Source organism: Eleutherodactylus coqui, chromosome 6, assembly GCF_035609145.1.
Source record: "Eleutherodactylus coqui strain aEleCoq1 chromosome 6, aEleCoq1.hap1, whole genome shotgun sequence".
NCBI lineage: Eukaryota > Metazoa > Chordata > Amphibia > Anura > Eleutherodactylidae > Eleutherodactylus > Eleutherodactylus coqui.
The window spans coordinates 17998356-18014856 of NC_089842.1; the positions used below are offsets into that span (position 1 = coordinate 17998356).

At 47.6% G+C, this 16501-nt stretch overlaps 1 protein-coding gene across 1 annotated transcript; it reads left to right on the forward strand.

The window, feature by feature from the left end:
* The first annotated feature begins 12184 nt into the window (after positions 1 to 12184).
* LOC136571997 (chymotrypsin-C-like) lies at positions 12185 to 15548 on the forward strand. The gene is made up of 8 exons (XM_066572621.1): positions 12185 to 12224; positions 12578 to 12666; positions 12746 to 12846; positions 13231 to 13353; positions 13453 to 13589; positions 13727 to 13872; positions 15055 to 15207; positions 15397 to 15548. Exons 1-8 carry the CDS (start codon positions 12185 to 12187, stop codon positions 15412 to 15414), a joined length of 807 nt encoding a protein of 268 aa, XP_066428718.1. The 3' UTR covers positions 15415 to 15548.
* The last annotated feature ends 953 nt before the right edge of the window (positions 15549 to 16501 follow it).

Below are 16501 nucleotides of genomic sequence, written 5' to 3' on the forward strand. Positions count from 1 at the left end.
TCATATACCCTTGGAGAATACCTGGGGCATTACATAACCCCAAAGGCATCACAAGGTATTCAAAGTGGCCAAGGGGTGTATTAAATGCCGTCTTCCACTCATCTCCTTCCTGTATACGGATTAGATTATAAGATCCTCTCAGGTTGAGGACCACTGGGCCCCGGAAACCTGATTTAGGAGGTCGAGGATGAAAGGAAGAGTGTATTGGTTTCTGACGGTTATTTTGTTGAGCTCTCTGTAATCCATACAGGGTCTGAGACCCCGTCCGTCTTCTCGATGAAGAAAAGCTCGGCACCAGTAGGAGACTCCGAGGGTCAGATGTTCCCTTTGGCCAAACTGTCCTGAATATAGTCCTTAATGGACTCCCTCTCGGGGACAGTTATGTTGTAAATCCGACCCTTTGCAAGTTTGGCACCTGGGACCAGATGAATCTTAGTCAAAATCTCAAGGGGGAGGCAAAACGTCAGATAGCTGCTTGGAGAAAACGTCAGAAAATTTGGAGATATAGTCTGGTAACTCAACGCCCTTACAAACAGAGGTATCTAAGTTCAGAGGACAGATGTGATTGGTACACCGGGGACCCCACTTAACCAGATCCAGAGTGTTCCAATTAATAACGGGGTTGTGTTCTGTTAACCAAGGTAGCCCTTAGACTATGTCCACAGATAAGTCTTTCATGTCGAGGAAGGTGCAAGACTCGGTATTCAAGGCTCCTACCGTAAATTTTAACTCTAGGGTAGCTAGACTGACGAGGCCAGCATGCAATGGTGTGGAGTCTACCCCAGAAATCTGAATCGGAGGATCTAAATGTACCAAGGAACCAGAAATCTGGACCACAAAATCAAAATTAACAAAATTTGCTGTGGCTCCGGATTCAACAAAGGCTTGCCCTGCACGAGAGAGAGAGAACGAAAATCTAAGGCGCAGGTCAAGAACATCTTAGACACAACTCGTAGTACCTTAGCTACTAGACAGTCTTCCCGACAACTGACTAGGAGCGGACGTTTCCCTGCTGAGGCTTCCTCCTGCAGATAGCGGTCCGATGACCAGACTCTCCACAATACAAACAAAGGTTCTTCTTTAGTCGGTATTCCCTTCACTGCTGTGACATCCCAATTCCATGGGTTCAACGGAGGGAGGTGAAGTTGTCTGGTTTACAGAGAAGGTGGCCGGGTGGATCGTCTGGCCCTCAGTCGACGGTCAGCTCGGATAGCTAGTGACATTGCTTGCTCCAGGGTATAAGGTTCAGGATGGGCAACCAGCAGATCCTTGAGGCCTTCAGATAGGCTGGCGAAGAACAAGTCCTTGAGGGCTGAGTCGTTCCCACCCCGACTCAGCAGTGCTGTCTGAATTGGGAGCAGTAGTCCTCCACCACCTTCCGACCATGACGCAAGGACAGCAGTTGAGAGACAGCATAGGCAGCACGGTCGGGCTCGTCATAGATTTGACCCAGAGCTGTAAGGAAGGTGCGCTGTGCCAGAAGAGTAGGGTCGCAGATCAAAAAACAGCTTGCAGCCTTCCCAGAAGGCTAAAAACTGCTTCCTCTCACCAGAAAAGAAATCAGGCAGCGTAGCCCGAGGCACAGAAATAGTCACCGGAGCAGAGAAAGGCTGAACCTCAGCCATAGACAACTCCTGTTCCTGTTGCTGCAAACGGGTAGTCAGGTCCTGAACCAGGTTCGTCAGAGCCTGGACCTAGTTCGCCAAGGCCAACACGGCCTCCATGAAAGGAGTTAACGTAGCCGTTCGGATATAATAGTCTGACCCTCTGTGTGGCCAGTGTATCTGTCATGACTGGAGTCCGGGCAGGTGGAAGTCCCTAGTGCTACCCGCCACCCCTGTCCCTACCTACTTGCCCCCCTAGGCTAGGCCCCAGGGTGACGGTCCCTAGGCTCACTAGGGATGCGGGGGCGGGGAGTCAGGCTAACAGACAAATGCAGGAAAACAAACAAACACAAAAGCAGGTCAAGCAATCCGGATCGGAGACAGGAGAGAACGTGGTGCAAGGGGTCAGGCGAAGTTGAAGTCAGATCCAAAGCAAGCGAGTCAAAACAGAACATCAATTCTAGGTACACAGGTGTAGCTGAAGATCAAACATACACTGGCAAGGTCTGAAGGAAACTGAGCAGTTTAAATGCTGTCAGAACTCCCACCCCAGCAGCTGATTGGGGCAGGGAGCCTAACAGCAGCAGAACCCAATCACAGGCCACTGGGAGAAACAGCCCCCAGGGCCTGCTAAAGACAGGCGGAGACAGAGGAAGCACGCCCGAGTGTCATGGCAATGGGGACGTGGGACGGCACCCAGCAACCCGGCTACATAGATGCCCGCCCCTGAGCACGGGAGCATGCGCCCAGAGCCAGCGTCCAGGATTACGGCAGCCAGGGGAGGTCACAAAAACCAGGGCTCCCCTGCGCCGGACCCCGGGTGATTAGGACTGGCGGTGGGGGCACGGAAACCCCGAGAGCCGCCGGTCCTGACAGCTACACCTCCTAACTTTGTGTTTTTGGCAACTTTGATCAGTTTTCCCCCAATTCCCTCCTCCAGATCATTTATAAAAATGTTAAACAACATTAGACCCAAGACAGAGCCTTGTTTTAAGCTGGAATTTGGCCAGTGAGTCTTACAAGTACCTACCAAAGCACTGTTACTCTGGCTTCTTTTTTGCTTGCATACTTACTGTTTTATCCCCCACTGAAATTGGTGAAAATGTTTGCAAATTTTACCATTTTTTAAACATCTGTAACTCAAAGGACACTTCCTATTTTATTTAAATCTATCTGTCCCTGCAGTTCCATGTTAGTATCTTTCCACTTAAGGGGAAAAATTAATGTAAAATAGTGTGATGAAGCAAAATTAAAGGTGGTCAAGCAGGGTCTATTGGGCCACTTGACATGCGATATCTCAAATACAAAGCTGGTGCTCCAACTAACATGTCTGAATGCACAACTCGCTGTTCCTTAGCACAGATGAGCTGTAACAGCAGATTACCACTTCCAGCGCCATTGTCTAAAAGAAGCAGAAAGGCGAGACTCCGGCGGGCAAAAGAGCGCAAAAAATTGTATTCCTGAGCAGTTGAAAAACATCTCCGGTCAGATGAATCCAGATTTCTGTTGCTCAGTGCTGATGGGAGGTCAGAATTTGGCGTAAGTAGCATGAATTGATGACCCCTTCCTGTCAGCTGGTCAGTACTTGCCAACACCTCCATCTAATTTGTGACAACTACAGAAGGCTTCCTGCCCGCAGGGGCCGATATTCCTGCAGAACGATTTAATCACCGAGTGGAATCTACACCTTGACAAATTGCTACAGTTCTGAAGGCCAAAGAAGGTCCAATTGGCTATTAGATGGGGGAATCTATACAGATAAGCTGTGTTGGCATAAAACCGAAAAACCTTTCAGGCAAAATCCATAACGTTTTTTTTTCAGGGACTTTTGTACACTTTGTTAAGGACATGACCCTTCTAGTTTCACTTGGTGGGAAGGACACATCTGCTGCCGCAGGAACATCAATGCAATATGTTATTTTAGCCCTGAGGCTGAGCGTGCTCGGTCCCCCTGCCAGGAAAAACAGCGCACAGTAAAAAACTTGTTTGTCTTATGTAAAGTTTCTATTTCAAAGGTTTTATTGAGTTTCAGGACAGAAGTCACAAGTAAAGCCGTGTGTCTGAGCATCAACATTAAAGTGAGAATGGTTGCCAAGACTGCAGAATCTGACAGTGGAACAAAACGAAGAGTCTGCAAACAAAAGTTTACTTTGTGGACTTTTTGAAGTGCATCTTGTGGAGCTTAAATCTCGACCAATAAGCGATAATCGGAACACACAAATGGTCGATAGTTATTTTTTTCTCAAAATCAAAGATTATTAATCAGCATAGAAGAAGGACATTGAGTATAAAAGGCCACAATATTGATAAAAAAACAGCACAAAGTAGACCTTCATTGTGAAAGCAAGATAATAGAAAAATCAAGATGGAAAACAACTACCGAAGCATCTGAAAATACCATTGCCAAAAGGACATCAGGTGTGCTACCAGTAGGCAATTGGACAAAAAAATTAGACCACATAAGATGTCAAAAACCATTCAGAAACACGGGGCAGTGGGGGATCTCCAATGTCTAGGAATGACTGTCCAAGCTGCCGATAGAAAATGACAGAACCCCTTCTTAACACTAGAGAGAGCGCAGAAGAATAGAGAGTAAGGCTATCTGGGTCGAAGGATGTAAACTGCACTTATTGACATGGTTGTAAATGCAGAAGCTTGAGAATTTGTTTCATTTGGCCAAAACCACCAAATGTGAGTCCTAGACCCCACTGCTGACCGACAACCACAACACACTTCGGAAACCAAGGGGTTCATTCTATGTAGAGAGACTGGACACCTGTACAATGGTGTGCTACAATGTTATAGGTTTTCTCCTCTGTAGTACAAGGTGTTGGTGTTGTATGAGTGATAAAAACGCTTTGGTCCAATGATCAACAGACGAGGACACGCTAAGTTCCTCCCCACACCCTCTGAAAGCCAAATGCCTCAACAAAAGGAGTAGAAAACCTGCATTGGATGACAGAGAGAAGGTGCATCACCATGAAAGTTTGTAATACTAAAGATTCATATGGTGTAAGGGATCTACATAAGGCTCACATAGGACCCAAGAAGTCCACATAGGAGCTTAGCTGAAATAGACAAACCATAAATAGATACCTCTCCGGGAAAGCGTTCCTAAGGAGTGAAAATGAGGGCAAAGCCCCATTATTTGTTAGTCTGGCTCAGAGGTGTCTGGTCCCTAGATGACCATATGAGAAATGTTTCATCTGTGTTTCCAAACAGCGGCGTTAATAGGCCTATAGAGGAAGAGAGATGCGTATCTCTGTAACAAGCTGGTCACAGAGACACAAATGCTGAGTAGTCAAAGAGTGATCAAGACCAAACTTGCATCCATTTACCCAAGACAACGACACAAGCGCAACAAGAGACTTTCTCTTTGAGCCTAACCCACAAATCCCGAGATCTAAACCAATCCACTGGTCTCATTCCGAATGCAGCCTGATAGTATTTGTGGAAATCGAGAAAGCCAGCTCCACCACAAATTTTTGGCCGGAAAAAATTCGGCCGGGCACTCGGAGCAGGGGAACAGCTGTATGCAGAAGACAAGGGGGGACACCACGCTTGTCTTCTGCATCCTCCGCTACGAGCGCTCTGCTGTATAACAGCCAGGCACTTGTTACGGGGGAACAGCTGGATGCAGAAGACAAGCGTGGTGTCCCTGCTCCATTAGCAATTTGCAGGTTTTCGGATAAGATACAGTTGTCCATGAAGTTATTAATGACAAAACCATTCCAGGCAAAATAGCAGGGACCTCAACAAGAGCTCTAATGTAACCACTAAACTGCTGAGTAAAGAACAGGAAAATGGAAGAAGAGAAGAATACAGTGATAGAAAGGAAAAAGCAACCAAGAATAGGAGGAAGAAATAGTAGAGGGAAGAATGGGGAAGGGATATGAAGGATAGTGGGAGAAATGGCCAAGGGAATGGAAGGAACCTGATTGAGTCTACTCTGACTCAAAAAGTATGATATAAAAGAACTTCAGGCCCAGAGAGCCTGAAGAGAGGTGAGAGTGGGCATAATCCATCCATGGCTGCCCTATCTGCTAGAACTGTTGGTGTATTAAGGAGTATACAGGATAACTTCTTATTTAGTAATAATAATCTTTATTTATATAGCGCAACATATTCCGCAGCGCTTATAGTACAGGGGAAATAAAACAAGACCATGGTTACATGAAGTAATCAATTGATGGAGACAGTAGGGGTGAGGGTCCTGCTCCAACGAGCTTACATACTACAAATAATGGGGTGATACGGACAGTAAAGGGGCTGGAGATGAGCACAGTATGGTGAGGTGGAGAGTGAGGGATGCTATACACACAATGGTCAGGCCGTATATGGCGGAATCGGTATGACTGCAGGTGCCGGGTGATTACGGCTAGCAGGAACTGCAGTCGGTAGGACAGGGAGCATGTTATCAAGCACAGTACAGAGGAGTTTGGTTTAGGGGATATGGTATGCCTCCCTGAAGATGAGCTTTTTTAGAGCACACCTGAAGTTTAGTGTGTCAGTGATTGCCTGGATATTTTTTGGTAGCGCGTTCCAGAGGACAGGTGCTGTTCTAGAGAAGTCTTGGAGGCGGGAATGAGAGGTTCGAATTAGAGGGGCACTTAGTCTGATTTTCTTAGCAGAGCGGAGAGCCCGGGCTGGTTGATAGATTGAGATGAGGGAGGCGATATAGGAGGCGCTGCACTGTGGAGGGCGTTGTGGATGAAGGTAGTGAGTTTAAATTGAATTCTGTATTTGACGGGCAGCCGGTGCAGTGACTGGCACAGGGCAGAGGCGTCCGAGTAACGGCTGGACAGGAAGATGAGCCTGGCTGCCGCATTCAGAATGGATTGGAGAGGGTAGAGTCTGGTGCAGGGGAGGCCGATCAGCAACGAGTTGCAATAATTGAGCCAAGAGTGGATGAGGGCGACAGTGAGCGTTTATGAAGAACATGTCCATCCTAGGTTTAACTTCCTGCAAGGGGATGTTTATTTTTTTTACCGCAAGTGGGCGATAGTTTGCTTTGCTACCAAAATAAGGAAAGTAAAATGATGAGTCTGAGTGCAGGTTAAAATAAGTATGCCATTATGTAGTAGGGCCACCCATGGATCTTGACGAAGAATCACAGTAAATAAGCTATAGGCCAAGCCATGGATTCTAGACCAGAGGTCAAGTCCCCCATGTGTGGACAGCCCCTGAATCAGGAAGAGGGATAATTTGGGATATAATGTACTAGCCAGATACCACCTCATGAGCACCTTGTAAAACGATTCTAGAGAGATGGTGTTGATCGAACATTTAGAAACTGTAAGCAACATACTGCGCCAGATAGCAGGGTCCGTATTTTAAATCGGGTCTCGTTTCACCACCTGAATGTATGGGTGCCAGGAATAATGTGGGAAATTGTTTATCATAGAAAGCAGAATCAAAATTAGGCCAGAAAATTAGGGAGAGTAAACACAAATGCACCCAAAGGACATGAACTTATGGAAATCTCTTGAACCTCACCCGTGGGTGGACGCCCAATGCTTGAGCTGGAGATAGTGGAAAACATTAGGGATGTTGTAGGAGGATTTCAAGGACTTAAATGAAACAATCCCTTTGTTAGTCAATAGACAATATTTACATTGTTAACCTGTACTTTTCAAGACTTCTGCACCTCACACGTGGGTGGACGCCCAATGTTTGAGTTGGAGATGGTGGAAAATTGGTGCATTAGGGATGTCGTGGGAGGATTTCAAGGACTTAAGTGAAACAATCCCTTTATTTGTCAATATACAATATTTACATTGTTAACCTGTATTTTTCAAGACTTCTGCACTTGGCCCTGGCATGCTGCATATTGGCTTCAGGGCCAAATCCTGACTGATGACAATTATTCCTTCCTAATCAGTGCTTGGAGTTCATTACAGTTTCTGTGTTTTTATTTGTCCAGCCTCTTGAGGATTGACCACAGGTTCACAATGGGAATTAATTCCGGGCAGTTTCCTGACTATCGACCCAAAATGTTCAGGTTTTGTTCATTAAGCCACTTTGTTTTCACTTTTGTCTTGGGACATGGTGCTCCATCATGCTGGAGAAAGCGTTGTTCATCTCCAGATTTCTCCTGGTTGGTTGGGAGAAGTTGTTCTTGGAGGAGGTTTAGATCCCATTTTTTTTATACATGGCAGTGTTCTTAGGCCGGATCCACACGGGCTAGAAAATCATTGCTACAAAACACATGTAGGTGAAGCCCAGGGTTTCCAATGGGTTTATCCACATGAGAGATGTTTTGTAGCCTGAAGGAACCCATTGTAGCAATAATTTTCTAACCCGTGTGGATCCGGCCTTAGGCTGTAAGTGAGCCCACACCCTAGGATGAGAAGCAACCCCTACGCTTAAACTGTCTTGGGATGCTTCACTGTTGGCATGACACAGGACTCATGGTAGCACTCACTTTTTCTTCTCCGGCCAATCATTCTTCCAGAAGTTCCAAACAGTCTAAGGGGAGCTTGCTCAGAGAAAATAACTTTCCCCCAGTCCTCTGCAGTCCAATCCTTGTTTTTTTTTGGAGAGAACTGATGTCTTTGCTTCCCTTCTTGGCATCAGGCCGGCCTTCAAAAGCCTTCGCCTCGCTGTATGTGCAGATGCACCGACACCTGCCGGCTGCCAATCCTGAGAGGTTGCTTTTCATCCAAGGTAGTAAGCTCACTTACAATTCTGCCTAAGACTTTGTATATGGGCCTCTTTGTATTAAGCCTCTGTTCAGGATTGTCCATTAATATGCGATATATAAGGTCTGTATACAGTCCACTTTTTTTTAATTGAGGCTTTGGCTCAGGATAGGCCATTAATGGGGTTGTCCCGCAGCCCAAAGTGAATTTTTTTTCCCATTAATGCCCTGTAGAGTAAAAGCATCATATAATACACATAAAAAACTATATTCTGCTAACCTTTTTATCCCTTATCTTCTCCTTGTAAAGCTGACCTGAAGAATTTTTCAAAGATGGCGCCACTGAGTAGTTCCCATGATGCACTGCTGCCTCTCTCTCCTCAGCGTGCGCACTCCCGATAACGCTGGTCACATGACTGGAAGACCGGCGGCACTATGGGAGACGCACTCTGTGATGGGGAGAGCGATATTGGGCTGTGAGTGACGGCCCGATATAGCTCCATCCATCCATGCGAGTCTCTTAACTGCTTTCAATGGAGCCGGTAGCCGCCTGGGCCCATTCAAAGCAATGAGAGAGCAGTGCGATCTCCTGCTTCTGCTCTGACAGCTGTAGCAGGAGATTCCTTCATCTCCCCAGCATGTCCCCTCGTCACTGGACACTGGGACACTGCTGTCACATCACTGCCATAGTGTCCAGTGATGAGGGGACAGGCCGGGGAGATGAAGGAATCTCCTGCTACAGCTGTCACTGCTCCAGCAGGAGTTCGCAATGCTCTGCAATTGAAAGTAATTTTAAAAAGTAAACGTAACACCACATACTCCCACACACAGTGCCCCACACAGTACATAATGCCCCCCATGGTGCACCCACAGTGCCCCCACACAGTATAATGCCCCCACATAACGCCCCCCCCCATGGTGCACCCACAGTGGCCCCACACTGACAGCACCCCCTGACCCTCCCTCACACAAGTACAGTGACAGGGTATTAGTGCATCTTGACGCCACCAGGAAGTCCTGGTGGAGACAAGAGTGACGGGGGGTGACTCCCCCTGCTGCTGATTTGTTAGAAAAAAATGGGTTGGCTGCAGGTCCTCCGAGAGCTTATTATGTATTATTATATGTATTCAGTGCCAGCTCCTAGGGGCGTTTTCAGCCCTGCGTCGCCCATTGAAATGAATGGGCAGCGGTTTTAGCACTGCTGAAAACGCGGCAACACTTGGTGCTGCGTTTTTGGCAACGTTAACCGCTCGCCGATTTTCGTGGTGAGGGCTTGCAATAGAAGCCCTCACCCCGAAAATCAGTCCCAGCTAGGCTAGAGGAAAAAAAGAAAGTAAATACTCACCTAGCCACTGCAGTCCGGGTCGCGGCTGCTGCTCTCTGCCGCTGATCCGGGCTTCCTCGGCACTCCCGAGTCTATTGCCAGAGGCCAGGTTTGAGAACCCGGCTCCGGGAATAGAGTGCTGTGATTGGTTGTCGGCGCTTGCTCGCTGCCCAATCACAGCCTTTCATTGACTGTCTCGGCAGAGATCAGCGGCCGCGACCCGGACTGCAGCGGCTAGGTGAGTATTGCCTTTTTTTTTCTTTTCAGCATTCTTGGCTGCGTTTTCAGCCGAGCTGAAAACGCAGCCAAAACGCTGGCATAAAGTATGCCAGCGCTGCTGAAACGGGGCGGAATCTGCAGCAAACGCAGCGTTGCAAAACGCTGCGTTTCTGCAAACGCCCTGTGTGAGGGAGGCCTTAGAGTTAGGGATGTTTCACCTGTTTGCCTTACATTGTTAAATGCTTCCATGTTACACATTTAACATGGAAGCATTTAGAAGTAACTATGTAAGGCAAACAGGTGAAACATCCCTAACTCAAAGCGTCCACGGCAGCCAACACTCTAAACACAGCGTCCTGCTAGGACCTTGGAGTAGTCACCCAATCGGGAGCCAGGGGTGTGGCAGGGGCGTTTCTCCTGTCAAACCCCTAGCTTCATGGTGGCATCAAGATACACTAACACCCAGTGACAGCACAGCCCCGCCCCTCCCCCACACAAATACAGTGACACCACCCCTCACCCACACAAGTTCACTGACAGCGCCCCTCCCCCAAACGAGTACAGTGACTGCACTCCTCCCCCACACAAGTTCAGTGACAGCACCCCCCACCCCTCCTCCACACAAGTACGGTGACAGCACCCCTCCCCCACACAAGTTCAGTGACAGCAACCCCCACCCTTCCCCCACACAAGTACAGTGACAGCACCCCTCCCCCACACAAGTTCAGTGACAGCAACCCCCACCCTTCCCCCACACAAGTACAGTGACAGCACCCCTCCCCCACACAAGTTCAGTGACACCACCCTTCCCTCACACAAGTTCCGTGCCCCCCCCCCACAAGTTTAGTAACAGCACCCTTCCACCCCTCCCCCACACAAGTACAGTGACAGCGCCCCCCCCACAAGTACAGTAACCGCACCCCTCTGCCCCCGCCCACAAGTTCAGTGACAGCACCCCCCTGCCCCCCCACACACAAGTACAGTGACACCTATATATAGATAACACAGGACCCACCATTCACAATAGTCAAAGCTCACCTCCTCTTCTCCCTGCACAGGCAGGATTACACCACGTGTGATAAATTACTGCGACAGCCCCTCGCCTATCCCCCCAGCGCGACAAATTACTATCACAGCCCCCCTCCCACCCCACGCGACCAATTACTGTGACAACACCCCCCCCTCTTCCCCCAGCGACAAGTCTATGTGACAGACCCCCCCCCCCCCCAGCGACAAGGCTATGTGACCCTCTTTCGTCCCATACATTGGAAGCACCCCCCCCCCGCCCAATACACTGACAGCACCCCAGCCCCCTCCCGGCCACAGCAACACATTGACAGCCCCCCGGTTACACTTACCCTCTGCCGCTTGACAGTGGGACACCGCTAGACACTTCTAATTCTCGCCAGTTCTGGAATTAAGCGCGCTACTGCACATGCACGAACAACACCAGGCTCGTCCATGGACCAAGGATCTGTAGGCTCATATACAATGCACAATGTGTATTACAGAGTGCCTTGTAATGGTCATACAGAAGTGCAGACATCCACTTCTCACAATGGGACAACCCCTTTAATGATCTGTGGAGTCTGTATGTAGTTCCTTATATAGAGACCTAAGTGGATAGTTCATCAATATGTAATCTTTAGGGTCTGTATATATACAGTCCTCTTTTTATATATGCCTTGCCTCAGGATAGGCCATCAGTGTGGGTTCTGTGGAGTTCATATATAGTCTTCTTATATAGAGATTTTGGCGCAGGATAGTTTGTGAGTGTGTATAGAGGCCACAGGAGTGTTCACTAGTATTTGATCTATGTGGTCTTTATATAGTCTGTGCATATAGAAGCCTCAGCTCAGGATAGACCACCAGTATGTGATCTATAGGATGTGTATATACTATCTTCTAATATAAAATCATTGGCTCTGGCTCTATAGTATACCCTGTTTCCCTGAAAATAAGATCTACCCCCAAAATAAGCCCTAGCATAATTTTCCAGGATTTTTGAGAATGCAGCATGATTTTTCAGGATACTTGAAATATAAGCCCTACTCCAAAAATAAGCCCCAGCTGCAGTTAATAAAAAAAGTCAATTTAAATAGTGTCCAAGCAGGTAAAAAGGTAGAAACCTTGAGGCTTCGTCCTGTGAATATTGCAGCACCTGCACATCTGTCCGTGAATTGTTGGCTTCAGTCTCAGAAGGAAAAATACAGGTTCTTATCTCCCCCATGATAATGACTTACACGAGAAGATTCTGCAGCCAACGTCCTCCTAGCGCCATGTGGATGGGTGTCATTGGCTGCACCTATCTACTTGGCAAGGTCATCATGGCAGAGAGTCAGGGGTTGCTCTCTATATAAGTGATGTCCCAGGTCCAGGAGGATCTAACACGTCACGATGATGAAGCTCCTGGTTCTCGCTCTCTGCCTGGCTTACGGTAATTCAAGACGAACCCAACTTTTCACTTGGTTGATCAATCCTTTTTTTAGCGCAGAATCGGGGGGTAATTACATAATAACACGTTAGAAAGCAACTTCAAAACAGAGTTGTGACAGCTGCACCATTGGCAGCAAGCATCGGCCCATTACGTGGAGTTGACTTGTGGTGGCTGACACATCACTCCCACATTGTGGCAAGTGGATTCAGGGCACTAGAAAGCTGGATGGGACCCCTATAAGCGCCATATAGGTGGCCCTGCAGAAGACGATGACTTAAGGGTTGGTATAATAAAGGGAAATGCTCTTCAGACCTTTATCTCCGGTGCTGACTGACCTGTATTGCTTGTTGCAGCCTACAGCTGTGGTGTTCCGGCTGTGCAGCCCATCCTGTCCAGAGTGGTGGGTGGCATCGATGTACGGCCACACAGTTGGCCATGGCAGGTACGAACCATCGAGCAGGCATGAAATATCCCATATTGAAAAGCCGAACCATTCATACATTGGGTTTTCCTTCTCATAGATTTCCCTGCAGTACCAAGCAAGCAGCGGAGCCTGGGGCCACACATGCGGAGGCACTCTGATTGCTGACAACTGGGTCCTGACTGCCGCTCATTGTATCAGGTACCATCCCTTTGCCAATAATGTACACCGCACCTAAAAGCGAGCAATTCCAGGTTGATTTCTACTTGGTAGCGAATTGCACTGTGAGCGATTGTCTATTGTAATGTTGTTATTGGAGTCGCTTGTTTTGCAGTGTTAACCCTTCGGTGACTTTAGATTGCACTCCTGACCCGAGTGCACTGACTGGCATTGTGATGCCTCTCTGAGAGCTCCAGTTTTCAGATACAGACTGCCATAAATGGTGCTCGGAGCTCACCTGATGGGGCTCGTTATCACATGTAGACAGCAATACCTATATTGCAGTATGCTGATGACTTAACCATGCGCACCCCGATACCTGATCCCATAATAACAGGACTCGTTATAACGTCTCCTGTCATCTAGCTCCAGCCGCACCTACAGAGTCCTGGTCGGAAAGCACAATCTTAGGGAAGAGGAGGAAGGATCCGCTGCCATCTCTACCGAGAAGATCATTGTTCACGAGAAGTGGAGCTCCTTCTTCATCCTGTAAGTACATTGGGCTCCAATGAGAACCAGCAGTCCGGTGCCCCGCCATGTACAGCCCTCCGACTAGAGGATGGCATTAATGCTCCACTTGTGTCTCAGGAATGACATCGCTCTCATCAAGCTGTCCGAACCTGCAACACTCGGCCACAACGTACAGCCCGCCTGCCTGCCAGCTGATGGCTCCCTCCTGTCACAAGACTTTCCCTGCTATGTTACTGGATGGGGACGTCTGTACAGTAAGTAATGACTACATCGGTAAGATCTAGAGAGTCAATATGCCCTTCATATCTTACATGTATTACTTCACTTTATGGCTCAGCTGTCTTGTGCTAGAAGTGTAATTGGTTTCCATTATGCGTTTTCTTTTCCTCAGCCAACGGACCTATTGCTGAGAATCTCCAGCAGGCTCTTCTTCCTGTGGTCGATCACGCTACCTGCACTCAGCGTGACTGGTGGGGCTCCCAAGTAAAAGCCACCATGGTCTGCGCCGGTGGTGACGGAGTCCGATCTGGATGCAACGTAAGAGAAAATTCATTATATTATCCTGTACTGATCCTGAGTTACACCCTGTATTATACTCCAGAGCTGCACTCACTATTCTGCTGGTGGAGTCACTGTGTACATAGATTACTTATCCTGCACTGATCCTGAGTTACATCCTGTATTATCCTCCAGAGCTGCACTCACTATTATGCTGGTGGAGTCACTGTGTACATACATTACTGTACTGTACTGATCCTGAGTTACATCCAGTATTATACTCCAGAGCTGCACTCACTATTCTGCTGGTGGAGTCACTGTGTACATGCATTACTGTACTGTACTGATCCAGAGTTACATCCTGTATTATACTCCAGAGCTGCACTCACTATTCTGCTGGTGGAGTCACTGTGTACATACATTACTGTACTGTACTGATCCTGAGTTACAGCCAGTATTATACTCCAGAGCTGCACTCACTATTCTGCTGGTAGAGTCACTGTGTACATGCATTACTTATCCTGAGTTGCATCCTGTATTATACTGCAGAGCTGCGCTCACTATTCTGCTGGAGGAGTCACTGTGTACATACATTACTTATCCTGTACTGATCCAGAGTTACATCCTGTATTATACTGCAGAGCTGCGCTCACTATTATGCTGGTGGAGTCACTGTGTACATACATTACTTATCCTGTACTGCTCCTGAGTTACATCCTGTATTATACTGCAGAGCTGCGCTCACTATTCTGCTGGTGGAGTCACTGTGTACATACATTACTTATCCTGTACTGCTCTTGAGTTACATCCTGTATTATACCCCGGGACTGCATTTACAATTCTGGAGGCTTCACGGTTGAAATCTCCCAGCATTCCCTGTTGCTCAGTGTCTGCAGAGTTCATACTCTGGCCATTTGCATTCTGGGAGGTGCTGTCTTTATAGTGAGCGCTGTAAAGTCACCTGATATAGAATAAACCTCACTGTGCAGCTAAGCCGTTATAGGTACTTGTCCACAAGCTTGCTGACTGTTCCCAGTAACAACCAGCAGAAATGTTACTGCAGCCCTGATCTACAAGAACTGCTGTAATGCAGCTCAGAACACCTATAATGAGCAAGCAGGAATGACACGACCGCCTCACTCTTTCTTTGCTGGTTTCCCATTATTGTATAGAACACGCTGTATCCGCTGCAGATTATAACTACTGAATGTCACTTCACAGGGAGACTCTGGCGGTCCTCTGAACTGTCAGGTTGATGGTGGACCCTGGGAAGTTCACGGTATTGTCAGCTTTGGATCCGGCCTTAGCTGCAACTATGAGAAGAAGCCCACCGTCTTCACCCGTGTGTCCGCCTACATCGAATGGATCAACGATGTGAGTGCCAGCTGGAATACAGCCACTTGTGCCATCTAGTGGGGGTTTGGGGTACTGCGAGGGTTTCTCTGCTGACTTTATCCAGTCCTGTATGGGTAGTAGTGTTACCAGTAGGACATGTGCATTGTTGTTGATAACCTGATTGTCTCCGCTGTTCCAGTGTTTCTCACATGTGACTGTTTATTTCAGAAAATCCTCAACAACTAAGATTCTTCGAGAGTCGTCCTCCAGCAGCGACCACCGCGCTCTGCGAGATCTTATCCGTTATCATCTTCGGTTTAATATCCCAAACAATGTAATAAGTTTGTAAAATAATAAAGAAACTTGGAATCTTCGCAGAACTGCGGTGTAAAGCTTTTATTGACCAGAGATGTAAATACATAAACACATCTGTAGTAACTCCAAGGAAGTCTTACAAGGGGGATGTTCATGGTGTATATACAAAGGGGGGATGTTCATGGTGTATATACAAAGGGGGGGGATGTTCATGGCGTATATACAAAGGGGGGATGTTCATGGTGTATATACAAAGGGGGGGATGTTCATGGTGTATATACAAAGGGGGGGATGTTCATGGTGTATATACAAAGGGGGGGATGTTCATGGTGTATATACAAAGGGGGGGATGTTCATGGTGTATATACAAAGGGGGGGGGATGTTCATGGTGTATATACAAAGGGGGGGGGGATGTTCATGGTGTATATACAAAGGGGGGATGTTCATGGTGTATATACAAAGGGGGCATCCAATCTCCAGCAGTGTGTTGCTGTTGAGCATGTGCATGAGTCTGCCATGTGTGACATTGTCTTCCAAGTTGGTGTATCTAACCCTGCCATGTGTGGGTTAGATACACCAATCTATGAGAAACAATCTTGGTATGAAGATAGTGACCGTTAATTTTTCCATTCCTCAATCTGTTGAGTAAGAAGAGACGTCCAGTTTGGTGTAATATGTCTGATAGTGGATGATGTAGCCTTTGTCAATCGCAGCATGATGTTGATATTCTAATATAACCCGCTGATAAGGGAGGATGTGTCGTTGTGATGGACACCCCCCAATATCTAGCTGAGGTTAATAGACAATTATCGGAGACGGATGGACCCTCACTGGCCAAAAAAATAATGCACCAGCATAGAAATGTTAGATTGAGTCAAAACTCAGCAGCTGCCGTATGTCTCATGCGGGTGTGTGGACGACTCCAGTTGTGGTCCCACTAGACGCCGGGCCTTCTCACCAGGGGACGTTAAAGTGCTTCCCCCGTTGCCCTATAAGTAGACTCTCAGAGGCGACTAG

Excerpts from the sequence above, each read along its gene's own strand:
- LOC136571997 (XM_066572621.1), top strand. The coding sequence starts at position 12,185 with ATGATGAAGCTCCTGGTTCTCGCTCTCTGCCTGGCTTACG. Across the intron at positions 12,667-12,745 it reads CACACAGTTGGCCATGGCAG|ATTTCCCTGCAGTACCAAGC; the intron begins GTACGAACCATC and ends TCCTTCTCATAG. Across the intron at positions 13,873-15,054 it reads GAGTCCGATCTGGATGCAAC|GGAGACTCTGGCGGTCCTCT; the intron begins GTAAGAGAAAAT and ends GTCACTTCACAG.